Genomic DNA, 27,208 nt, shown 5'->3' with positions numbered 1-27,208 from the left:
GCCTGCTCGGCGTGCCAGGTTTGCAGCGGGCGGCCAGGGCCCCCTGCTGCCCGCCGGCTGTGTACGCAACAAGGCGGGCTTTCGCCGAGCGAGGCGGCGCTGACTCAGCCTGGGCCGAAGAAAGTGCAGGGCAATGGCGCTCAGCCCCCCCGAGAGGCAGCCGGGCCCGCCCGAGCCCCCGAACCCGGCGGCGGCGCCGGCGGCGCCACAGCAACACCAGGCGGACGACGAGGCCGACCTCGACCCCGACCCGCAGCAGCAGCTGAGCGGCCTGGAGCCCGACGCCGGCGAGGGGATCCCGCTGCACTCGCCGTGGACTTTCTGGCTCGACAAGTGAGTGCGGGGCCGCCGGCACACCGGATGGGGAAGGCAGCAGGAGGAGAAGGAGCTCGCGGGGAGAGAGCGCGGCCTGGAGCTCGCATCTCCCGAGCCGGCAGTGTGGGGAAAAGGCGCGCTCGAGGGGGCAGAGACGGGGGTGGGCGGCGTAGGACCGGCCTTTGTTCGCCGCCGCCTCCGCTCCTGCTCAGCTCGCTCCTTCCCCGTCCCCAAGGCGAATTAATTCCCTTCTCCGCCGAGGGAAACGAAAAGGGGGGTGGGGGGGTCTGTTCTCCAGCCCCACCGATTGCTTCACTATGCTTAACCCATCCAGAGCTGCTGCTTCTGCCCTTCCTTGGCTCGCCCCCCCCAAAACCAAACCAAACCAAACCAACCCTGGGCGCCCTCAGGCTCGCTTTCTCCTCCTCGCTATTTCCAGGGCTCTCAACGCGAGGTTTTGAACTCTTGAGACCTCTTTTTCCATAGCCGGGGATCATCCCTGTTAAGCGTGTTGAAGAGATAGGGGCTCTCAGAGGGAAGTGAGAGAGGCTCAATTTTGCCTGACTCGGTGGTATCCACACACAATGCACGCGCGCACCTAGTTTGCAGGCAGAAAAGGCAACAAGTGCAGCTTTACCCCTCCTCAAGGTTTGAGACGCACAAGAGCCTTGGCCGGGTGGGAAAGGGGCAACATCACTCGGTGGGTTGCTTGGAAAAGGCTTGCCTCTTAGGATAGAAGAACTTGGGGCATCCTAGCTCTTGTGTTTTTATCCCATTGGATGGCATTTCTGCTCCGCTTCCCTTTGTTGCCAGTTTTGGAACTTCTTTTTAATGCTTCCAGTGCTTAAGGTGGTTTGTTTATTGATTTAACCAACCTTCTCCTGATAGTTTTCAGACCAGCTGCTGTCTGGAAATATATTCCCTAGGGGCATGGATTCCCTAAGCTAAAGCAAAACAAAACAAAGTATTTGTTTTGCCCTGGCCTCCTTTGGGAGGAAGGGTGAGATATAAATTTAACAATAACGTTTTTTAATTGCATGTACCATAAAACAGGCCTTGATGAAAAACTTATTGTCGTGTGCACCCCGTTTTCCCCACTGGTGACAAGAAGTTAAAAAGGGGTATTGCTACTTCCTTTGCAGCAGAGGACACTGCAGTCCATATGCTTTATTTATATAAAAAATGGCATAAATTGAGGCAAAGACTTAGCCATAAAAAGTTAGCCATAATCCTTTACCCAATATCAGAGAGGGGCTGTGCCACCCTAAGGCCTCTTTTACCAGCTAAACAGTTTCTGTCTTTCCCTGCTTACTTTCAAGACTGTTTACTATTGTTTCCCCCACTCATTCTTCCTAGTCTTCCCCTTAGACCCAACTCCACAGGTAAATTTGAGGGGGACACATCCACACCCACTAAAGAACATCCTATACACTTTTACCTGGGAGTAAGTCCCACTGAAACAACATGTAGGATTGTGCTGCAAGGTTCTTCAGTCCAACATCACGGAGTCACTTTAGAAGTCATCTTGGGAGGAAAGCATAGTGGTAGACCCATATAGGTAATACTCACAATTTAGAAATGACTCTTTTTTTCGCCCTTTAAAGGTGTGCATTCCAGGCCACAGTGCAAACCGATGACTCCTTAACAACCATTAACCATCCTATTTGGCATTGTTGGTGAAGTGGATTATAATGAAAGTTAGGGAACCAATGGTAGTTATTCTGGATTAAAGGCAAATTATTTACTCTTAGGTTTCACACACACAAAGACACTTACTGAACATGTATCAATGGCAAACATTATTTCAGTACAAACCTTACAATCCGTGCTTGGTTGCCCCCTTCCACCTTTCCTTTAAAGTCCTACGATGGACAGACATTCAACAGGTCTTCAGGGCGAGCATTGGCAATTTTTACAAAGGATTAACTACGGTCTCTTCCCTTCTCATTAAGTTTTGTGTTGCTATTTTATTTTATATCAACCCATATTCTTGAAATATCCTTCTATGGTTCAAACTTTGATCTGCTCTTAACTGTCCATAATTTGCAACATGATCTCTTCCTACCTTGTTTTTCATTCACTGCTTTAAAATACAGTAGAACTGTCTGAGAATTCATCCTTCCCTCCACTCATTATTAAAAAAAAACCCAAACCTTGGTATCCCTCTCTGTTTTGCTATGAAAGCATAATCCTTTCTTAAAATCTCTATCCGGTGTTTATTTTCCACAAGATTCAAAACCATGTAATACTTGTTCCCAGTGTCTCTCACTCCAGATCCACTCCTACAGTCATTACAAAATAAGACTGACATGCTTGCTTTCTTATACTGCATCAGACTACAATTGGTTGCTTTTTTAGCCTTGCTTTTAATAACTCCATGATATCCCAGTACTTGTCACTTCACACACACGCACACGCACACTGTCCAGTCGGAGCTTGTCATAGGTGGTTGGCTTGTTTTCCTGTACCAATCTGCTTTTTACAGGTAGGTAGCCGTGTTGGTCTGAGTCGAAACAAAATAAACAAATTCCTTCAGTAGCACCTTAAAGACCAACTAAGTTTTTATTTAGGTATGAGCTTTCATGTGCATGCACACTTCATCAGATACCTGATCAGGTATCTGATGAAGTGTGCATGCACACGAAAGCTCATACCTAAATAAAAACTTAGTTGGTCAATCTGCTTTTGTAACTTGAGAAAGAAACATGTCCTTGATCAGGTATCTGATGAAGTGTGCATGCACACGAAAGCTCATACCTAAATAAAAACTTAGTTGGTCAATCTGCTTTTGTAACTTGAGAAAGAAACATGTCCTTGAGGTATAAACAGCTTTCTCTGGCAAGCTAGATAAACCCTGCAATGTTCTTATGACCAATTTCATTTTATTAGCACCTTTTACAACCACTGAAGGGTTTGCTGAAATGAAATACTAAGGGACAAGCTAGGATGTGACCATGGTAGTTTTGTGTACTTAAAAATGGAACTCTTGATATCATGAAGATAGTGTGAAGTGCATCTGATTTTAATAGCAAAAGGAACCTCTGACAACCAAAGTCACTTGATGTATTGGAGCTCAGCAAAAGCAAAAGTACTTGGGAAAGAAGATGCAAGGAGGTAAGGAAGTAGCATTCTGCACTCCTCATCTGGTTCCCCATTTTTGCTGCTAAAATCACATCTCATTCTCCACTTAAACTCATCAGGAAATTATTCTTTTTAAATTTTTTCATAGCTTGTAGGCCAAGATTGCTTCTGCTGCCTTTAAATTATAGCCATCTTGGACCAGGTATTTTAACACATGGCAGGGCATCTTGCTGTAGGATAAAGAATGATCTAAGCTACCTCACCTTACAAACCCCTTCGGTATAATCCACATATTGATTGTAGAAGCAAGCAAGGTGCCAAAAACAGAATGTGTCTGCAGGCCAGGAATAGTTCAGCCAAACCATTCAAAAGGCCTTGGGCAAGCAAACCAAGCAACAAAAGAAAGTGACGAGAAATCTCTAGGGTCACTATAAGCCAACATTTATATTATTTAATGTATTTATATCCCACCTTTCTCCCAAGTTGGGATTCACCAAATGTGGCACTGAAGATGATGTTAGGTGCTTTCCTGTTGTTGCTTTTTTAAAAAATGCCCCCCTCCCCTCGGGACTAATACATAGCATCCAGTTTTCACCAGTTACATGAAGTACCCAAAGGGTTATATACTGTGGTGGGGTATAAATGAGTTTTGTTCTAGTTTCTTAAGGCCAGGAATTGTGAAGGAGAGATAATATTTAAGCGTGCAGAAGTAGAGGACAGGGATAAACAATCAAATCTCTGTCCAGATTGTAATTTACTTACTAAATCGGGGGTATAGCCAACATCAGGCAGAGGCAAACTCTGGTCCTCCAGATGTTTGGGACTACAATTCCCATCATCCCTGACCACTGGTCCTGTTAGGTAGGGATGATGGGAATTGTAGTCCCAAACATCTGGAGGACCAGAGTTTGCCTATGCCTGGCCAACATGGTGACCACCAGATGTTTGTTGGACTACAGCTCCCACCTCTAACAGTTGATCATTCTGAACGGCACTATGCTGGCAACTACTTCCCAAAGCTGTTAGCAAAAGCTGTTTTGTTCATTAAAAAAACAACCCTTCATACTCTTGAGTTTCTATTATTGTTATATTATGTGCTGGTTTCATGCATAATTACACTCACGGAGCCATAGATATTTACAACCTTTCATTTCAGTTGTCTGTATCTCATGTTGTTGTTTTTTTTGAAAATAAATAAAATATTGGGCCTTTAATGATACAAATCCTTCCAAAGTTGTTTAATTACTTGGAAGCCAACAGTAAGACATTACTGAAAGGTAACAAACCCAAGATCAGCTTGCAGAAATGCCACCAAAGTGAGTGAGACTCACATAAATGGAATACTCTGAAATTTCTGTACATGCTGGTTATACTGCAAATTATGTAATGTGCCACACAAGGAGAGAATCCCCCACTCAAGATGTGCCTCCTAATTTGAGGGCTACTTTAGCAGGAAGTCAGCCCACTGCACGTTTTCCATCACAGGCTTGTTTTCAGTAAGGAAACATTTGTAAAAGACTTTTCTTCTGCGGTTACATCAGTGACCCTACCCGACCCTAAGCTATTATTAGAAGCCATAGTCTTGAGGACAGAACAGGGCAGCTGGGCACTTTGTGAGGTTTATTATTATTTAGATGATTGGAAATTAGAGTAATTGGCAGGCGAAGTCTGGAACAGGACTCCACTTCTGCCTTCAGTTCCACCCCAAGTTAATCTGGCCTGCTCACATGCAGAATGTTGTTGTTGTTGTTTAGTCATTTAGTCGTGTCCGACTCTTCGTGACCCCACATGCAGAATAGAATCTTCTGAAATACTTTTTGCAGAGGTGGGTAGGCTGGGGCCCTATGGATGCTGTTGGATTCCAGCTTCTATCAGTCCCAGTCAGCCTCATCACTGGCCAGAGATGATTATGTGAGTAGTAGTCCCACAATATATGGAGGGCCAGTGTTTCCCTACTCATGTTTTAATGTTAATTAAAAGTTTCTGTACAAAAGTTTCTGATGGACTAAAGTGAGGTGGTCACATTTTGCAGTCCATCTGAGGCATGCATAAAAGCTAGGCCAGCTTAAAGGCCCATCTATTTTGCTTAAACAGTGGCCAACCAGATTCAGGTAAAGTTGGTTCTCATAATAAATACCAAACACATGCAAATAAACACGTGCCCATAGTAAGCACACAACGCCTTCTTTGTATGAAAGAGCAGAAGTCATTGGTTCGTTTTTTGGTCGCCCTCCTCTTCACATGTTCCAGCTTCACATGGTAGGTAGTTTGGCTAGATTACTGTGACCTATGGTCCAGGAGGCAGGATGAATTCCAATTGGGTCAAAGCACCTTTGGAATTTCCCTACTTGGCAGATTACGACTGCACAGCCTGCAATTGACACAGCAGCTCTGTGGATTGAAGGCAGTTAGCTTGGTAGCCAAAGTGACAACCTTCAACCTTACAGGCTATTCTACAAAAGTTACCAGTTTATTTACCCAGCCATATGTTAGCTATTCACGCCATTTAGATTGTGTGGGAAGAGAAGAACCTGTTCTTCCAACTAAGTTACCCCACCTGATTGCCAAGTGGTGAATCTTGCAAGCTGCAGTGTTCGGCTGCTTGAATATTAGAATCTTAAGAGTTGGAAGGGACACCAAGGGTCATCTCATCCAACTCCCTGCAATGCAGAAATCCCGGCTAAAGCCTGTGGACTTTTAACAAATATTTGTATGCCAATTTTCCAGACAAAACCCATCCAAAGCAACTTACAACAATAAAATTACTAAGTATAAGGAATTATTGTATACACTAAGAGTAACTGACAAAACTGAAACAGACTCAGAACTCCTGCCCCACAACAGTACTCTAGATTGCAGTCAGTGCTAGGGTAGGCCAAACAAAAGAAATGATTATTTAAGGCCTTCTGAAAAGCCTGAATAGTAATCACATGCTGCCACTCTAGGGGGGGGGGATTTAATAGTGTGGAGCCACACCAGAAAAAGCCCCCACTTGTGATCACCCACCTCTTAGATCCAGGAGGTTTTCACAGTCCAGGGGATGCCCTCAGATGCTAGGGCCTCACTGACAGGAGATAAAAGCCTCTCACTAAAGTATTCATAAGCAAGGGTAGCATTGCAGAAACAACACAGTCCAAACCAGGGGCCGGCAATTTTTTTTAGCCATGGGCCAGTCCACTGTCCCTCAGACCTTGTGGCGGGCCAGAGAAGCAGCACTGGGGGGGGGGAGCTGGAAGAAGAGGCGAGGGGGGCAAGTAGTCCTCCCCAGCCCCAGCCGCTACGCTTGCCTTCCCAGGGGCTGCCACCGCCACCGCTGCTTCTGCTTCTTGTGGGTAGGCAGAGCAAGCTCGTCCACTCCACTCTCTGGCCCACAGGAGCACAAGGGCAGTGGCAGTGGAGTGAAGATGAGCGGTGTGAAAGGGCTGGCTCTGGAGAGGGGCTGCTTAAAATGGTGCTCAGCCAGCTCAGCTCAGCCCCCTTCCTCCTCTAGGCAGGGCAGTGAGAAGCCAGGAGGAGGGAGGGAGGACACCGCCGCAGTGTTTGTGAGGGGGGGGGAAAGGAATGGTGCGGGGGGGAATGGCGCAGCCCAAACAAACAGAATCCCCACACCGATCCACAGACAGTCGGCGGGCTGGATCCTGAAGGCAGTTGGGCCTGATCTGGCCCGCGGTACTAAGTTTGCCAACCCCTGGTTCAAACAAACCAGGATCAAGCATCAAGAATCAATCTAGATTCAAATGTGACCTAGGGAGAAAGTCAGGCAACAGTCCAAGGGCACTATCCCAGGTAGTTCAGGTAAGGCAGAAAAACTAGGAGCTAGAGACCTGTGTTATTCCCAGCAAGTGGAAAGCTCGAGATAGAGGCCTTACACTAAATAGCCTTTTAAACCACACCCTGACCCCCAGCTGCTAGCGTTGAAGGAGTAAGACCCAGAACAGTTTAGGGGTTGTGGGGTGGAGGGAAGAGGGGATATGTCTCATTGTGTGAGTGGACTTCCATCCATGCACACATTCCCCACTTAGTGCTACATTGAATTTCATCCATAATCGTAGAAATAAACCTAATGAGAATCAGCATCGCTCTGTATAGTACTGTTCTGTATGGCATTGTTATAGTGATCAAATAGCCTCTGTTCCAGAAAGAGAAAGAAAGAAAAGGGAATAGGTAACTTGGAGAGCTTCGTTTGCACATATCACCACCTAGAGGCACACCTGACATTTGCAGCACAGTCATTTAAAGTTCGGTCTGTCACTCCACTCTGCAGAAGGGGAGAGGAGGGAGGTCATAAGGATTGCAAAACTTGTGCACATCTGGGATTAGCACATAACTGGATCACCAGATTTAGAGGTTGTGGTTTCCAGGAGTCTCAGCACCTTTGTTACTGCTAGAAATGTTAGTAGTAACTTGAACCAGGATTTCCCAATCTGACTTTTATCTCTCCGTGCTACTGCACCACATTCTTCTAATTGTGAAACATTAGATTTTACTCTGCATGTATTTGTTTAATACTACTGTACACTTTTTGCGTATTTTGTGGTTATAATTTTGCATGAAATGTAATGTACATGTACATTTTTAGAGAGCCCAAAAATATTCATGATGTAGACTAAAAACTTAGAAAAATGTTTGTTTCACCTAGCATACTTACATTTCTCTGGGGTGTGTGAGGGGGATTTATGGTGCTGTATGTGTTATGCATGGTTAAAAAGACAGGGTTGTAGTCAACTATCTTTTACTTGGAGTAGATCTATTGAAATTAATTGACCTAAGTTAGTTGTGGTCACTAATTTCAATGTGTGTACTATGCATAAAAGTTGACCACAGCCCACTATGAGTGAGTTAAAAGCACTGCAGCCAGATGTTATTTAACCAAAAAAGGTTTAGTTTAACATGTTAAGTAAGGGTTTCTCATGTTCACTCAGTGGCAGGAAATTTAATTTAATTTGTACAAATATCTATATACTGCTTATTCATAAATGATATCTGAGTGGTTTAAAACAGTCATACTTAAAACTATATAATAAAAAATATTTTTAAACCAGAGATCAACTAACTATTTCAGAAGCGTATAAATTGCAGCTATTAAGGGACACACACCCTTAACAGACATGTTGTTTAGGCATCGGTTGTATGTTATCCTCTGCTGTTGTTAGTTCCAGTTTCACTGGAGTAGGTTAGTTCTTACTCCACCATGGCATAGGGTGACTGTCAGTGGCCATCTGACATTTGCCCTCTTAATTTTAGGGAAGTAAAAGTAATGAAAGCCTTGTAGAGTAAATTACTGGCCAAAAACAACTTGTTGTAATCACCATAACTACATTGAGTATCTTCTGAAAGCGGCTGTATAGGAACCACGCAACAAAATTTGTTTCAGGCATGCACTGTTGTCTGATTACAGTCACTTAATTTACACTGAAATACCATTCTCAGCCTGGCAGGCCAAGGTTACCAGGGTGGATAAAAATCAATGATTTTTTTTAAAAAATCAAAAAAATCGGATTTTTTTTTATTTAAATCGGATTTTTTTGATTTAAATCGATTTTTTTGATTTAAATCTGATTTTTTTAAAAATAAAATGCTTTTTGAGGAAAATATATTACCATCCAAAGGTTATTCCATCATGAAATAAAGATTAGTTTTTTAATTATGTAGAATAAGGTTGTATATGTTTATTTTGGGGGGTAAATAAATGCCATTAATCAATTCACAATGTCATGCTCTTCCAGAGGTTTTTGTAAGATTATTGGGCAGATTCTCTGCCTACAAGATATTATCACAGATGCTTGGTTTACTTTTGCAGTTCTCAAAACTGAATTTGACTCAACAGAGATCACATGCCTCTTCTTCACAGCAAAAATGTTATAACATGAACAGAGTTGAGAAAAAGACCTTAATCCTATTGTTCTACAAACCTATGAATACAGAAACAACCCCTTCAGTGCTAAGTTTCAAGAAGTTCAGTGAATAGAATAGAAACAATATTTTTCTGATTGTTTGGAGTGGACAGTATTTAAGTTTTTCATGTGATTTAAATCGACTATGATTTAAATCAAGCCTTACTGACTAGTGATTTAAATCGTGATTTAAATCATGATTTAAATCAGTTTGATTTAAATCAAATCCACCCTGAAGGTTACTCTTGGAGAGCTTACAGAATGTTTTCACATCAGTATTAATTGTCCCCTTGGAACTCTTTCATGGACATTTTGATATTGCCAAACTTACTTTGCTGTGCCAAGTCTCTCCCTCCCTTCTTCCAAAACGTATTTTAGTTTGCTAGAGAAAGTAGTTTAACGTTCAGGTGGGAATGTCAACCCAGGCCCAGTCCTGGCCTGTATTCCAAACCTCTATAAAGTTAATGATAAATCTCTCATTGACATAACCAGATTTAGACAATGGCATCCTTCGGAAACATATTTTACCATCTGATATAGCAGGAGAGCTACATTTTGTCTACACTATGGGGCAGATTCAAAATGAGGATCATTTTGCTTCATGGATTCAGCACTTAGGTCTGTTTCACACCAAGATACATGTTTGTATTAAGGTAGTTGTTCCATAAACGGAAGAAGAGCTTCACTTACAGAAGTAAATTCATATACCAAGGCTGCCAGGCAGACCCTGCTTTGCACCCATCTGCTTGTTTCTGTTTAGTGAGGTATGGTAATCCAGGATTTAGTATGCAGCCTGTGTTGGACAGGGCTGCCCTCCTCATAGGAAGTTGCCTTTCACCAAGTCATGCCATTAGTCTTATCTAGCACTACTAGGGACGCAGGTGGCACTGTGGTCCAAACCACTGAGCCTCTTGGGCTTGCCAATCAGAAGGTTGGCGGTTCGAATCCCTGCGACAGGGTGTACTCCTGTTGCTCTGTCCCAGCTCCTGCCAACCTAGCAGTTCAAAAGCAAACCAGTGCAAGTAGATAAATAGGTATCACTGAGGCAGCAAGGTAAATGGCGTTTCTGTGCGCTCTGGCTTCCATCACGGTGTTCCGTTGCACCAGAAGCGGTTTAGTCATACTGGCCACATGACCCAGAAAGCTGTCTGTGAACAAACACCGGCTCCCTCGGCCTGAAAGTGAGATGAGCGCAGCACCCCATAGTCAAGTTTGACTGGACTTGACCGCCCAGGGGTCCTTTACCTTTTATACCTATCTAGTGATGTATGGAAGTGAGAGCTGGACCATAAAGAAGGCTGATCACCAAAGAATTGATGCTTTTGAATTATGGTGCTGGAAGAGACTCTTGAGAGTCCCATGGACTGCAAGAAGATCAAACCTATCCATTCTGAAGGAAATCAGCCCTGAGTGCTCACTGGAAGGACAGATCCTGAAGCTGAGGCTCCAATACTTTGGCCACCTCATGAGAAGAGAAGACTCCCTGGAAAAGACCCTGATGTTGGGAAAGATTGAGGCCACAACGAGAAGGGGACAACACGGGACGAGATGGTTGGACAGTGTTCTCGAAGCTACGAACATGAGTTTGAGCAAACTGCGGGAGGCAGTGGAAGACTGGAGTGCCTGGCGTGCTCTGGTCCATGGAGTCATGAAGAGTCGGACGCGACTAAACGACTAAACAACACAACAACAACAACAACCTATCTAGCACTCTATTGGTTACACTGACTGGCAGCTCTCCATGATTTCAGACAAGGGTCTCTGGAGCCTTTCCTGGAGACGCCAGGGATTAAATATGGGATCCTTTTGCATGCAAAGATTTACTACTGGGGCATGCCCCAGCCACTTTTCGGATGCAGAGTTGTAGTCAATCTGTCTCTGCTTCTAATCACTGCTGCTACCTGATCATCCAGGAGTCCCTTTGTCTAGGCTTGACTATTACACCACCTGTGTTCTTTCCTGGAGATGACTGACCTGGCCACAGTCACTCATGCTTTAGTAACCTCTAAACTGGATTCCCGTAATGTGTGTTTGGTGGGATTGCCCTTGGAAACATCCTGAAACTATGTTGTCGAAGGCAATCTGCAGTGAATTATATGTCTTTTACCATTATTGCCCATTTGGGTATTTCCCCCCTTTAAAATACAACTTATCAAAGCTTACTAAAGAAGCCTGTGATAGTAATAATTAGTAGATCACTAGTAGGTTCTCGGGCGCTGTGGTCTAAACCACAGAGCCTACGGCTTGCCGAACCTAGCAGTTTGAAAGCACGTCAAAGTGCAAGTAGATAAATGTCTTCCCAACAGGGAAAACTGCTCTGGTTCACCAGAAGCAGCTTAGTCATGCTGGCTACTTGACCCAGAAGCTGTACGCCGGCTCCCTCGGCCAGTAAAGCGAGATGAGCATCACAGCCCCATAGTCGTTCGCGACTGGACCTAATGGTCAGGGGTCCCTTTACCTTTACCTTTAGTAGGTTCTCAGGAATCTGTTTTGTGTTAGGTGCAGCGGATGGAAGTTAATAGTCTAAGCAGCTAACTAGAAGCTATCAGTTACAGGTAGGTAGCCGTGTTGGTCTGACGCAGTCAAAACAAAATTAAAAAATCCTTCCAATAGCACCTTAGAGACCAACTAAGTTTGTCATAGGTATGAGCTTTCGTGTGCAGAAGAAGTGTGCGTGAAAAAGAAGTGTTCGTGAAGAAGTGTGCATGCACACGAAAGCTCATACCTATGACAAACTTAGTTGGTCTCTAAGGTGCTACTGGAAGGATTTTTTTTATTTTGTTAGAAGCTATCAGGTTGGGTAAAATCTGACTTGAGTGCATGTGCATTTTCTAGTTAAGTTTGTAATAAGATGATTCAATATGTCTCTTCAGCATACCAAAGGAGAAATCAGTTTTCTCAAGCTGTTGTAAAATGACATGTGGTTCATCGCTATGTGAGGCAAATTACTGGAAAATCTCTGTTCTACCCATACTTTAAAAATAGTTTAGATAGCTAAGTTTTCTGCCATCTGCAAATGTACTGAGTGTTTCTCCAATCAACAGAAATAGTATTTGGAACTAAAAACAAGAGGTGTGATCCAGAGAGATGTACAATTAGAAGTGAAATCTTTATGTCTAGCCATTCCAACAGTCAGCCATTGGTTTTGATGTTGTCCATTACGTGCTTTCCAGACAGAGTCTAAATCCACTCATTCCCTATATTGTCATGGATTTGGGTTGCTTTTTTAAAATAAGATGTTGTAATGTAATGATTACCTCTGGCTAGAGCAAACATTACAAGAAGGGATACTTTTTCAGTACATTTAAGCATTATCTCACTTTCCATCTGTTTATCATTTGCTTATGAAACTGTTATCAGAAGACACGTAGCTCCAAGCACACATTCATTTGGCTCATCTTCTATTATAAATAAATAAATAATCTCTTTGCTATCCTGAGTTTGGAGGTCTCTTTTGAAGGCCCAAAAGATAGCTTGCTTGATAAATTATGCCAATTTGGAGCTTTTTGTGGTACAAAAAAAGGTCAATTCTTACAGCAAGCCAAGTGTTCCCATTTTGTAGCTATAAAGGTGTGCCTGTGGGTTTCAGTAATTCTGTAGGTGAGCAAAGACTGGATCCAAGCCCAAAGAAAACACTATCCCTTTGCTACAGATGCTGCTAATGGGATCTTCTTGCTTGGCAAGACTTGTCCATCTTGCTCCTATGGTTGTCAGTTTGTGGTTGTAATTGGTTACTGAAGCATATTGGGTGCATGTCGCTTGCATGAGGTTAGAATTAGATAGATCCTGGGAACCTAATAGTCCATAGGATGCTGTTCAGGTTAGTTTCGCACGGGGAAGCAACATGATTCCGCCAGAGTCAGTCTCTCTTAAAAAGTATTCCAGGGTATCTATATGCAGTGTTTTTTTGGGGGGGTGGGATGCTGGGGGACGCATACCCTTAAACATTTTGTGAATCTGAGTTTGGCCTCATTGGGGGCAGTATTTCAATATGAGTAGGAAAATGAGAGTACCCCTAAACATTTTTTTTAGAAAAAAGCACTGTCTATATGGACAACTTAACCACAGGTATATGGTGGTAGTGTTTAAGAGCAGTGGACTCATAATCTGGTGAACCGGGTTTGAGTCCCCGCTCCTCCACATGCAGCTGCTGGGTGCATAGCTGCCAAGTTATCCCTTTTTTAAAGGGATTTCCCCTTATGCTGAATAGGCTTCCTCGCGAGAAAAGGGAAAACCTGGCAGCTATGGCTGGGTGACCTTGGGCTAGTCACACTTCTTTGAAGTCTCTCAGCCCCACCCACCTCACAGAGTGTTTGTTGTGGGGGAGGAAGGGAAAGGAGATTGTTAGCCACTTTGAGACTCCTGAAGGGGAGTCATAGGCGGCATATCAAGTCCAAACTCTTCTTCTCCTTCTTCTTGTACTGTGCTGTATTTGTAGGCAATGTATGCAGATATATTTATGGTATAGATATGGCCCGTTTCAGTATGAAAACAGGGTCCCATGATAAAAGAAATAACATGGCATTAATTAACTTGTGTGAGCTTTTATTTTTGGATTTTACTTACTATAGAGAGGGTCTTGCTAGATTTATAGAATGTGGCCATCTAGTGGCACAGATGTAAAACGAATAGAATAATTTATTAAAAACCCCTGTGTTGTGAGGATAACGCTCTTTTAAGCCTTGTGAGATGCAGAATATGTTTAAAATACGTATATGCCTGTGGCTGGTGCTTTGTTTTCTTTAAAAAAATGTTTAGGGGTACTCTCATTTTGACTGAAGACAATTACCATTTTACAGTTCAAATTGGGGAAAATCAATACAGTGGTACCTCGGTTTGCGACCTCAATCCGTTCCACGGAGGCGGTCGCTCACCGAAGCGGTCACTCCCCAAAAGGCATGCTTCTGTGCGTGCACGAAGCGCCGATAGAGCGCTTCTGCACACAAACGTGCTGCGCAGATCGCTTCTGCACATGCACGAGCTGTGCAGATCACGTCTGCGCATCCGACGCCGCGGAACCTGGATGTAAACACTTTCGGGTCCGCGGCGGTCGCTCGCCGAAGCGGTCACAAACAGAGGTAGACGTAAACCGAGGTTTGATTGTACAGTAAATGGACAAAAGTACAGAACTTCACAAAATGTGTAGGGGGTATGCATACCCCCCGAAAAAAGCACTGCCTGTGGCTAAAATAAGGGTTGAAGCTAAATAATGCGCATGGAGGTTTTGGTGTATATGGGCAGCCCACCCTCCTCAGACAGCATTTCTTCCCATTTGACAGTGTTCAGTATATTTACAAAGAAGTAATTTCCTACTGTATTCAATGGAGGCAAGTGTGTTGCAGTATTACACAGCTTTAACACCCTCTGAATAGGAGTTGAATGGCTTTGGAAGATTGGAACTTTAATATTTTTATTTAACAAAACAAAATGTGCACATGTTGCCTCTTTCCAGTATTATTATTATTATTATTTTCTTTTAAAAACAACAACAACGCTTGTGATTATAGTTTAGGAAAAAAATAGGGAAATTTCTGGATTCACATAGAACTTATGCAGAATTACAACAACAAAATGTCTGTAAAATTAAATAAAAACTGTGTTCTACTTCAAAATGAATTAACCAAATCGAAAAAGAGGATTGGAAGGAAGCGGGGAGGGAAAGAGAGAAACAAGAAATACCATCACCTTCCCCAAACCTGACTTCAAAACAGAATAGTTTTTTTTTTTTAATGACTTCCATTTTCCTTCCACCCACAAACCGCGTGGTATTGGTAATTCTCAAACACACGGCTTCGTTGTGAAGCAGACTTGGATGATCACACAAATATATGGATTTTTTTTAAAAAAAACCACCAAAATATATTGATCAGATTCACCATTTTACCATGTCAACTTCCATAATGTAAGTTATGGTACCTGCTCTCATCGTATATAAATGTATTTTAAAAGCATGCTTTTGTGTTATTGTAATTATTATTATATCAATGTTTTTTTCATAAATCTGATGAGTACACTTACTATACTGAATCTTTAAATATATGGTTTCTTCCTTTCTCTTTTTTCAAGGTCACTTCCTGGGACAACAGCTGCTGAATGTGCATCAAATTTAAAGAAGATCTACACAGTACAAACTGTACAGGTAACAAAGATGTTGCATACGAGACTTTCATGTGGCAATATAAAATCCCAGATATTATCAATAGGGATGCAGGTGGCGCTGTGGGTTAAACCACAGAGCCTAGGGCTTGCTGATCAGAAGGTCGGCGGTTCGAATCCCCGCAAAGGAGTGAGCTCCCGTTGCTCGGTCCCAGCTCCTGCCAATCTAGCAGTTCGAAAGCACGTCAAAGTGCAAGTAGATAAATAGGGACCGCTACAGCGGGAAGGTAAACGGCGTTTCCGTGTGCTGCTCTGGTTCGCCAGAAGCGGCTTTGTCATGCTGGCCACATGACCTGGAAGCTGTACGCCGGCTCCCTCGGCCAATAATGCAAGATGAGCGCGCAACCCCAGAGTCGGTCACGACTCGACCTAATGGTCAGGGGTCCCTTTACCTATTATCAATAGAGAGACCAAACAGGTTTTTTCCCCAGAGCTGAGATGTAACTTCTAATCTAACAAAACATTTGAAAAATCAGTCAGTTTGGTTTATAATAAGGCATTGTACTGTATTACGATCGGTAGAAATTTGGGGGGAAATGCTTTTGTGAACACCCTTTACAGGTCTAAAGTCATTGTTATTACAGGAATAGAAAACCTACTACGTATCACTGAGTTTGCTCCTAAAACTTGGCCCTCCAGCTGTTTTCGGACTACAACTCCCATCATCCCTAGCTAACAGGACCAGTTGTCAAGGCTGATGGGAATTGTAGTCCCAAAATAGCTGGCGGGTCGAGTTTGGCCATCACTGCCCTAAAATTATCATTCTTTATATGTTAAATTTAAAAGTATAGTTTATTCTTTTAAAAGAAAACACCCACACATTTACTAATTTACTTTAAAAAATATTTTTTGTCACAAATGGATCTTCAAGCTGCTGAACTGTAGGGAATCCAGCATCTCTTAGTTTTTGCTAGTTTACGATAAACAGGCAAAAATTTGAAGCTGAGAACAGAATAATTCCTCAGTGCTATAATAAAACAAAGGAAATTACTGTGTATTCTGACTTGGTCTCTTCGGTGTCAAGCAGACACAGAAAGCACTCATTTTCAGTAAGCAGGGGTTTCTGTGAATACTAATTTTGGTGCATGAAACAAAAGGAATTGGAGGCCCTGTGATGTAAAGGCCTTCTCACCATGTTGCAGTACAGATGCGTTTGGCAGAATCCTAGGCTTCATTCCTGCTTCCAGTGTCCATTCCCCATCCTTTGAGGCCTACTCAGGAAGACAGAAATGGACCCACCAATCTGTAGACCAAACATCAACAAGCAAAAAAGGCACTGAATAATTCTCCCTTACCTTGTGGGAAATGCCAGTGCCGCCTTGGAAGCAGAAGGGCAACTTACTCTTGCATTTGAAAGTTGTGCTGTACTTCTTGTTCTCAGTGTACAGGGATTGTAATGATCTGTTTCAAAGATGAGTCCAACAACGTCATTGCATGAGTGGAATAAAGTCTGTTCATGCCTTGGATTGTAGCGCTCCCCCCCCCCTGGTGTGCGCCCCCCAACTTGCTCTGGAGAATTGGAGGGTCCCTTAGAGCAGATATTTGTGGGGGGAGAAGTTCCGTTGCACAAGTGGAAGATGCTCCCCCACACACACAGTGATTTGGTTGGATGCAACTAGCTGTACATAGTCTTGCATAAAATTCTTCCCTGAGTAGTCTCCTAAGTGTTACTAAGAACAGATCTATTGAAATCACTGGACATAACTTAGTCACGTTCTTTAATTTCAGTGAGTCCACCGTGAGCAGAACTTAGTTGAATACCGCCCATAGTCTTTAGTTTGGGGGAGTAAAGGCCAGGTAGGAATATACGGTATGCGCATGATTGTCTTGAAGATTTTGCACCTCAGGATTCCCCTTCCCCAATTTCTTAGTAGCAGCTAGTGGCATAACAGAATTTCTCCTCTCCATGCACTCCCCCCATGCACATTCAAAAATCTGTACCCACAAAAAAAACCCACAGAGCAGATGGGTGTGTGTGTGTGTGGAGGCACATGAAAAGGAAGGTGAAGATTCATTGCCGAAACAGAATTCATTCCGCTTGTGCAATTGCTTCATTGGATACAACCCTTTGAATGTTCAATGCAGAACTAGTTAGCTATAGGTATACTGGATAGTTGTCCTTTTAAAAATAATTTTAAAAAGCATGCTTAAAATGTCATGTTTAAAATCATTGTTTAAGATACTTATTGTTGACTCAATTCCCTTGTTGTTTAGGATGTTGGGGGTTCCTGTTTTCTTTATGAAGATAACATTATAGCTACAATTTACTTTAAAATGTGTCAGTTTTGCCAAACGTTAGGGGCTGTAAGTTTAAGTGGTGACTTACAAGCTCATCTGAGAGGGCATTGAATATAGAACTGTTGCATTATTGAAGATCAATTGTAGGCTAGTGGCTTAATTTCTACCACGGTGAAAGAAAACCAGCTTCCTTAGGAAACACAACTGGGTCTTGTTCCAATGCCTTGCATTTTGCTTGAAACGGTTTCACTTGGTTATTGCTTTTTAAATCACTGTAAAGGTTTTGGACTATATTTTATAGTAACCCACCCTGGCATATTCTGGTGAAGGGCATATAGGAAATCAAAAAGTCTTGGTGCAGCTATCCTTCAGGATAGGGAAACATGTGGAAAAAACCAAGAGCAACACCCTGCTCCCTATTCCTGAACATGGAGAGCTCTCTTATACCAATTCAGTTCCTTGGACGGGCAGTGACTCTCTTGCAGGCAGAACATGTGCTGTACCACAGAGCTAAAGAAAGCAAGGAAATGCCATACTGTTATGTGTGAATTTATATAGTGTAATAATTCTCTTTAGATCTTCTGGAGTGTTTATAACAATATTCCTCCTGTGACAAACCTGCCTCTGAGATGTAGTTATCATTTAATGCGTGGAGAAAGACGGCCACTGTGGTATGTTTATATTCACATTATTATGGCGCTCTGGGCACAAACTGCATTCATTATTTGCTTATTTACGTGCAAGTTAGAATAATTTTTTTAAAAAAAATATGAACAAAAGTGGAGAGGTGGGGGCAGGGGGAAGACCAGGAGGTTGTTTTTTTAAAAAACAACCTATGTTTAGTAAACATGATAAATTACACTGAAATTGTTTATGTTTGCCCACGGTGTTTTTTAAACATTAATATTATGCAATATGATTTTTGCATATAATTGCCTAAAAGTAGGCCTTGCAAAATCAAGTTAAAATATGTTGAAATTTGTGTTATTTGTAGCAAGTGCTACATAGACAAGACTGGGCTTCAGGGAACTGTGCAATCTGTTGCCCTCTCTCAGCATGAAGCTTTGGATTTATGTTTCTTGAACAGTAGAGCACTTTTTCATGTGGCAGACCACCTTTGAAATGGATACAAATGCAGAGATACAAGTGGGGTTTTGCGGGTAGTGGTGGTGGGACACATCTTATGATCACAAAGTGAAATATTGTGCTGGGTATGCTCAAGATCTTGGACATGCCTGAAGTAGCTCAGTCCAATGTATTTATACAAAACACCCCTATGGATCTTGCTGACTTGAATCGAACTTCTGCATACTTGAATGTTGAAGGTGACAGTCTGCTCTTTTTAAAACCTAAGACCAAAATGTGGTGCACGTTCTTGTTACACGCACAATGTATTTGCCTTAAAACCATGAGAAGAGTCTACTGAGGAAAGCAAGACAAATACTGTAAATCAGGCATCCCCAAACTTTGGCCCTCCAGAAGTTTTGGACTACAGTTCCCATCTTCCCTGACCACTGGGTCCTGTTAGCTAGGGATCATGGGAGTTGTAGGCCAAAACATCTGGAGGGCCGCAGTTTGGGGATGCCTGCTGTAAATCATAAAACAGTCTGTACAAATGAATACATTAAAAAAACACCACAGAGATGGTGTTTTTTTTAAGGCACTTGCTGCTTAAGCTGCAGTTCTGAAAAAAGTACTGGCCATCAATGGGGAAAGGCAATAAACCATTCTGCCAATCTTGCAGACTCAGGAAGTTAATGCTATGAGGGGCTGCACCAGTCTACAGTATAGGTGTAAACATGGGCAGATTGCAAAAGTGAGCAACACTTGATAAAATTGCTGCTTTGTTGAGCCTCACCTAGTTTGCTGACAAGTTCCACCTGCACCTGATGCAAAAAGTTTCAGGTAGGTAGCCGCGTTGGTCTGCCGTATTCGAATCAAAATAAAAAAAATCTGAAGAAGTGTGCATGCACACGAAAGCTCATACCAATGACAAACTTAGTTGGTCTCTAAGGTGCTACTGGAAAAAAAAATTATTATAATTTTGTCTGATGCAAAAAGTGATCAAGGTGAGCAGTATGTTTGGGCAAGTGTTTTTGCCTCTTCCGAAATTATTTTAGACTTGTTATAGGGGATTTGCTCCCTTTTTTTTCTGTGCTAGAAAGATGCCAAAAGGAAATGAAAGCTGATTGGTTTCCTTTCATACCTGCACTTGTATTTGAAAGCTGCATCTAAGAGGGGTCATAGTTTGAAGGTCATAATTGAAAAAATATGCTTGTTTCTTCTGAAGTCCCATTGATCAAAAGTTTAACAGTCACTTTTTTGTAGCGCAAAATTGGTAGCACTAATGTCACAGCTAAGTCATTTCCTTTTAATTATTTTGATAGTGGCCTTGTTTTTGTCTTCCAATTCATGAATGTTTGAGGAGTGTATTTATTATACAGTGGTACCTCGCAAGACGAATGCCTCATGCAACAAAAAACTCGCTAGACGAAAGCGTCTAGCGATTCTTTGTTGCCTCACAAGACGAAGCTTTCTATGGCCGCGTCTTGCAAGACGGATTATTTTTGGCCGCTTTTTTTTCTGTCTGCCGTTCATTTCCGCAAGACGAAAATTTTCATAAGACGGCACGACCCACGGAACGAATAATTTTCGTCTTGCGAGGTACCACTGTATATAATAAACCATAGACTTGTGGTTCTTCCCTGACATTTTCACTTGTTCTGAAACTTTTACCACCAGAGCTGCCTATCCACAACCCAGATTTTGCTTTAAATGGCACTAGAATGTATACTTGTATCATAACTGTTAGGTTCTGAAGTAGGGTTACCTAAATTGCAGTATTGTATTCAACTAAATTATTCTATTAGCGCAAAGACTTTCACCTGTGCACCAGAATGTCCTCTCCCTCTGCATCCATCAATCTATTCTAGAGGTTCCTCCAGCGCTTTAAAACAGATTGGGGAGGGAAGGTAGAAAAGTCTCATCACACAGGAAGATGGTCTTTGCACTATTGGGACAAACTTGTTGGAAATGATCCATGATAAATACATGTTTAGGTATGATCAGGCTATGTTCAGAAAAAATCTTCCATTATTATTATTTTGACCGATTTATTGTGTTGGCTTGGGAAGGGGTGAAGAACTAAAGCAGGCATAGGCAAACTCAGCCCTCCAGATGTTTTGGGACTACAACTCCCATCTTCCCTATCTAACAGGAGCAGTGGTCAGGGATGATGGGAATTGTAGTCTCAAAACATCTGGAGGGCCGAGTTTGCCAATGCCTGAACTGAAGCCTGACCTGTTGACCACTAGGCATCCTATTTGGTCCTTTCCTATGTTCTGAGAATTCCCTAGGCATTTCCAACTGCTCCAGAGCTAAAAACTTGCAGTTATTTTTATGTTTAAATGAGGTAAGATTCTGGGCTGTTGGAATCTGTGCCTTTGCACTGTACCCAGGTGTAAATAAATTACCAGCCTGTGCAGCCAAGCGTTGTTTTTTCTCACAACTCAGGGAAGAAGAAAGCAATGCCAAGGGAGGTGTGTGGAAAATGAAGGTCCCCAAAGACAATACGGTATGTGCTTAACACTGTACAGTATATAGTCGTACCCAGTTGGTTATGGTGATGCAGGTGCATGTGGTCTACTTATTAAACAGTAATAGATCACTCACACTAAACTTCAGTTGTATAATGGGATGGCCTTTTATTTTATTTTTTATTTTTTATCATAGATAGCTCAAGACATTTTATGTCTGCCAGCATGGTGTAGTGGTTAAGAGCGGTGGACTCGTAATCTGGTGAACCGGGTTCGCGTCCCCGCTCCTCCACATGCATCTGCTGGGTGACCTTGGGCTAGTCTCTCAGCCTCACTTACCTCACAGAGTGTTTGTTGTGGGGGAGGAAGGGAAAGGAGATTGTTAGCCACTTTGAGACTCCTGAAGGGGAGTGATAGGCGGCATATCAAGTCCAAACTCCTCCTCCTCCTCCTCTTCCTCTAATAGCATTCTGAAGTGTGTGTTGTTTTCTGAGCATCAGTCTTCCACTCATGTGGGTGCTGGCTGCTTAAAAGCTGCTGTCACTGTTATTATTTTCTTCAAATGACCGCTGTATATTTATCAGACAGCCTGTAGCTTCACTTTTACTTTTGTCCTCTTTCCTGCCTATAGTATCTGGTTTGCTCCAGAACAGATTTGGATGCATGATCATTGATGTCTTGATTGAAGTTGATGTGATATCCAACTAAATCATACTCTGAGTAGACCCTATGAAATTAATGGGCAAGTCCACTGGTTTTATGGTTCTGCTTTGAGCATGAATTAGCTGGATATCACCTGTTGAATATGTTCAAGTTAAACCTATAGGTATAATTTATGTGAAATTGTATTAAAATGCACCAGAATAATGTTGTGGCTGTTGCGGACAGTATAGCTGTTCAAACTGCAAATGGAATACTGTACTTCCAGCAACGTAACCAGGTTCTTCATTTTCTTGGTTTTTTTTTGCTAGTCTGCAGTTTGGAAAGAGCTGTTGCTTGCTACAATTGGGGAACAGTTTACAGACCGCTGTGCAGGAGGTGAGAAAGTACTTCCTGTTATTTGCTTTTGTTTTGATTTTTGAGCACCCCTTGCTTAAGTTTTAAGAATAAAATAGGTGCAACACAGAAAACGTTACTCATTGCTAGCACAACTTGCAAATAAAAATCCCCTGCTAACACTTTTCATCCTATCAAAGTGCATTGTCCCTTTGCCTGATTAAGCCTCTAGGGAGAGGTATTGATTTTCTCTAACTTTGGTTAGGGGACCTCCATAATCCAAGAGAATTATCCAGCTGTTTGATCCTTGCCAGGAAAAGAATGTAAATGTCTTCACTTGCCATCCTACTTTAGACATATCAGCATTGCTCGCTTTTTGTAGAATTTGTGGACAGAGAGTGGGAACAGGACTGCCACAGATCCTGCACAAAGTGACTCAAAGGAAGAAAAGAGAACCTAGAGGAAAGAGGTTGCCCCTTCATTGGCTGCCATCACTTTCCGTCATTTCAGTGGAAAGGCATCCTCCTGCTGTGTTGGTTAATGATTTGAAAGGAGTACTTCTTGACCAAGTAAGAGGGCACTGGTGCTTTGGCAAAAGATTCTGCCTCCCTTAGTTCCTGATCATGCACCAACAGAAAGTCTGCACCACACACTGCAATGCAATGAGGGTCCTAGAAATGTTATGCGCAAAAGATTCACGAATCATGCTGATGTTCTTTGCATCTCTCTAGACTCCTGTGCTCTTATTCTGAGAACAGGCTTACCTTCAACAACAAAAATACAAATGCTATTAAATTTCATATAATAGAATATCAGTGTTACCAATCATGCTTAGATTTAGTCTTAGTGATTTGGGGACCTCTTAAATTGTCTAAAAACACTAAACAATACAATTGTTGTACCATTTTAAGTTATGTCCACTATATATAGTGATTGGGATGTCTAAATAGTCTGTTCTGTCCCCCGTCCCCGTCCCCCCCAGAATAATTAGAGCAGACAGAATTATACTGGTGGTTAGGGCAGCAATCCTGTACACACTTACCTGGGTGAAACCCCATTGAATTTAACAGAATTGTCTTATGAGAAAAGATGCATTGAGCCAGGCATTCAGCTACTGCCTGACCATATTTGGTCTTTTTGTATATGCATATACAGTAATATTTTAAAATCAGATACAGGGCTCAGCTGTTTACATTATCCCCATAATGTGGCTTGTGACCTTTTTACTGGTCTGCACTTTTATCTGTAGTGTCATATTTTCTTATGTAGCACTTCTTGGGATAATGCTAGCAAATAGCATTAGAAATAGGATAGGTGCTTTTCTGTGTAAAAATCTGAATTTTCCTGATTGGTCTCCCTTCCTGGCTTTGTATACCCAATATAGTACCAACCATAAATAAATAAATGGCCTTTTGTAGGTATAGTTGTTTTACAGCAGGCATCCCCAATCTTCGGCCCTCCAGATATTTTGGACTGCAATTCCCACCATCCCTGACCACTGGTCCTCTTAGCTAGGGATCATGGGAGTTGTAGGCCAAAACATCTGGAGGGCCGCAGGTTGGGGGATGCCTGTCTTACAGTGATGAAATAAGTAATAAGTGTCAATGGGTAGTAAAATAAAATAATACTATTATTTGATTGGATTGGAAAGCCATGCAGGGTTGGATTACTCGCCATCTCCCAGACCCCTGTGGTTCAGGCAAACCCAACAAAAACAAGCCAAAAGCACAAACAGGGCAACACATTTCAAAAATCTCTATGATAAGCTTAATACTAAAATTACCTATTTATAGCTAATAATTATTGAGGTAGAATTTATACCAGTTACATGGGAAAGTTGTACAAAAAGCATGTTTACAGTAAAGCCCCCCCCCCCCCAAATGTCCTTTAGGACTAATTTGCTGTTTTTTATTCTTGGTGTGTTTTTGATTTGGGGTAAAGAGTCCATACTGGCTTCAGTAACAAAGATAGCTTTTAAATGATGATGATGATGATGATGATGATGATGATGATGATGATGCTTTCTCTTGGCAGGTGATGAAGTAATAGGAGTTAGCGTCAGTGTTCGTGATAGGGAAGATGTTGTTCAAGTTTGGAATGTAAACGCGTCGTTAGCAAGTGAAGCAACAGTTCTAGAAAAGATCTATGAACTTTTGCCCCAAACATCTTTTAAAGCAGTTTTTTATAAACGTAAGTAAAGTGTGCATGTACAGTGGTACCTCGGGTTACAAATACTTTGGGTTACAAACTCTGCTAACCCGGAAGTAGTACCTTGGGTTGCGAACTTTGCCCCAGGATGAGAACGGAAATCGCGCGGTGGTGGCAGTGGGAGACCCCATTAGGGAAAACGTGCCTCTAGTTAAGAACGGTTTCGGGTTAAGAACGGACCTCTGGAACAAATTAAGTTCATAACCCGAGGTACCACTTTAGCAGGAAGCAGTGTGCGCTATCCAAATGACTTTAATCAACAAAATGTATTTAATACTTGCATATTTAATAATTGTGTCATCTTGTCTTTCAGCTCACAAAGAGCACCATGCTTTTGAAGGTGGACGCAGGAGACATTAACACAGGAGACAGTCCTGAACTCAAGTTGTAATTTTTAGTTTTTTGGGGTTTTTTGAGATCATCACAGTGGAAAGATGGACAAAAACACTTGCAAAAGCACCACAAAGCCTGTTATTTTAGATTGTTATATTCCTCTTGAGCTGGTGCTATTCAAAAGTAAGGAGTATTGCTGCCTCAGTTGCTGATTGTGATGTTTCCTTTCATGACTGCTTAACAAAAAAAAGTCACTTTTACTTTTTAGTATTCCTTTCTTTTTAAGGTAGAAGACTTTACAGTTAAGTAGTTTACTATACCTAGTTCAAATGCAAATATGCACAAGCATGATATGCTGCTCTTTCTAGACTTGCTGTACCTAGAGAAATTAATAGCTTTGTGAACCATGTTTTTCTGTAATACTTTGCTTTGAGACATTCCTATCATGTTAAGAGATACACACAGATTTGTCCCCCAGAGAGGTTGTAATATGCACTGTCCTAATAGGCAGTGGGAGAAATCCCAAGGGGAATCCTGCTCAAGCTCCATTGAAATGAAGGGAGCTTGCACAGCACCTGGATTGCTTCCAATGTCCTCTGCTTATGCACTGATAATGCGCATACTGTAAATATATTTTTATGATCACTGAACAGAGCCTGTAGACTGAAAATACACTTCTGTTGTGACTAATTTTGAACTCTTTAAATACAAGCCCCTTAAAATAAGGGGCTGGTTCCCACTTGATGATGGCCCATATCTGCCCCGAGAGCATGGGGAGGCTTGAAGGTGGACATTGCTTGGGTTGAAGCATTGTTTGTGATCATGTATCACTGTTGATTTCTGTGATCATTGTCACACTGGAACAGATGCAGTTATGCTGATGGAAGCTGCCATCAGGTGTGGAGCAGTCAGTTCTTGATTGCATAGCTGCCAAATAGCCCGTTTCCCCCGGGAAACCCCCGTTTTTACTTACCTTTTCCCGGTGGTCCCCTGTATCACTTCGTCTCCCGTTTTTCTCCGTTGTTTTCTCCTGCCGGCGGCCATTTTTTTTCTTTCTGATTTTCCCTTCTATGGGCACCAAAAATGGCCGCCGCCTGCTTCAAAAGTCGCATCTACGCATGTCCGGAAGTGCATAGACGCGACTTCCGGTGTCCGCGGCGGCCATTTTGGGGCCAATAGATGGGCAGAGCGACACCGGAAGTTGCGTTGACGCACTTCCTGACATGCGTAGAAGCAACTTTCAAAGCCGGCGGCAGCCATTTTGGTGCCCATAGAAGGGCAAAACGACACCGGAAGTTACGTCGACGTAACTTCCGGTGTCACACGGCTGCCGGTCCCGGATTCTGCAGTCCGGGACTTGGAAGGTAAGTGATTGGCATTTGTTTTTAGCTATTTCAAATACCTATTTAGCGGGGCGAGAATGAAATGAAATCACAACTCTTTGTTCCAGAGGTGCCTAATATAGTTTGAATTAAAAATAATAATAAGTATAATATTTCTTTTTTAAAAAAACAACACCAAAACGTAAACCCCTCTGCTGTGCTCTCACTTAAAATAGGAACCTTAACAAATCTTCTTTAGCAAACTTTTTATAAAACAGATCGTCCCCTCTTACCCCCCTGCAATCATATCAGATGTGTTCTTCACCCATGAAGGTCAGTATCAAATGCATAGTAATTTTTATTGTAAACATAACCAACTGTTCAACTGTATCTAGTTGCAAGCTATGATGGCGCCTTAAATACATTTTTCGATAGAGAAGAAAAGTTGATTACACTTTGAAGCATGAATGTGAAAATTATCAACATTAGTTTGTGTGTTTTTTTCCTCTCCGTGCTAATTATTGGAGTTTTTGTTCTGCTTTTTATTACAGTACCAAAGATTTATTTAGTTCCTCACAATGAGCTAGAGGAATGTGCATTTTTTTCTAGGCAACATTACTGGATTAGCATTTAGTATTTTGGAAATCGTTCTGACTGCACTGATAACAACCCGTTTAATCCTACAAGAGGCAGCCATTGGAATTCAGTGTGTTTCTAAATAAATCAATTTCCCCTTTTTAATTTTTGTACTAGTTCATTTGTATTTATGAATTAAGATTTGTGCATTTTAACTAGCATTATTAAAAGTTTTATAAACTCGTACACGTCTATTCAGAACTGCATTTATTATTGGGTTCTCTTTTTTGGGTTTTTAATAAAGAAATTTAAGTGTTCTTCAAGGTCACCACCCTGATATGCTATTTTTATACATAAGAGTAGACATTTGTCTATATTTTTCAAGGACCTAACAGTACAGTATGTCCACAGTATTTACAGAATTCCGAAAAGGGCTCATAAATACCATTCGTCTCATTGAGGAAACATTGGAGAGGCAGCTCAGCACTGAACATCACAAGATGCTCTAGTCTAGAACATGGATAGGGAAACTAAGGCCCAGCGGCCGGACCTG

At 42.1% G+C, this 27,208-nt stretch overlaps 1 protein-coding gene across 1 annotated transcript; it reads left to right on the top strand.

The window, feature by feature from the left end:
- On the top strand, positions 1 to 26,901 carry EIF4E3 (eukaryotic translation initiation factor 4E family member 3). Its single transcript, XM_035106632.2, has 7 exons — positions 1 to 333; positions 15,357 to 15,429; positions 18,261 to 18,355; positions 21,198 to 21,258; positions 22,192 to 22,258; positions 24,251 to 24,406; positions 24,738 to 26,901. Exons 1-7 carry the CDS (start codon positions 134 to 136, stop codon positions 24,782 to 24,784), a joined length of 699 nt encoding a protein of 232 aa, XP_034962523.1. The 5' UTR covers positions 1 to 133; the 3' UTR covers positions 24,785 to 26,901.
- The last annotated feature ends 307 nt before the right edge of the window (positions 26,902 to 27,208 follow it).

The sequence above is a fragment of the Zootoca vivipara genome, chromosome 2 (genome assembly GCF_963506605.1).
Source record: "Zootoca vivipara chromosome 2, rZooViv1.1, whole genome shotgun sequence".
Taxonomy (NCBI): domain Eukaryota; kingdom Metazoa; phylum Chordata; class Lepidosauria; order Squamata; family Lacertidae; genus Zootoca; species Zootoca vivipara.
This window is presented reverse-complemented; position numbering and strand designations above follow the sequence as displayed.

Excerpts from the sequence above, each read along its gene's own strand:
- EIF4E3 (XM_035106632.2), top strand. The coding sequence starts at position 134 with ATGGCGCTCAGCCCCCCCGAGAGGCAGCCGGGCCCGCCCGAGCCCCCG. Across the intron at positions 334-15,356 it reads TGGACTTTCTGGCTCGACAA|GTCACTTCCTGGGACAACAG; the intron begins GTGAGTGCGGGG and ends TCTTTTTTCAAG. Across the intron at positions 18,356-21,197 it reads GGAGAAAGACGGCCACTGTG|GGAAGAAGAAAGCAATGCCA; the intron begins GTATGTTTATAT and ends CTCACAACTCAG.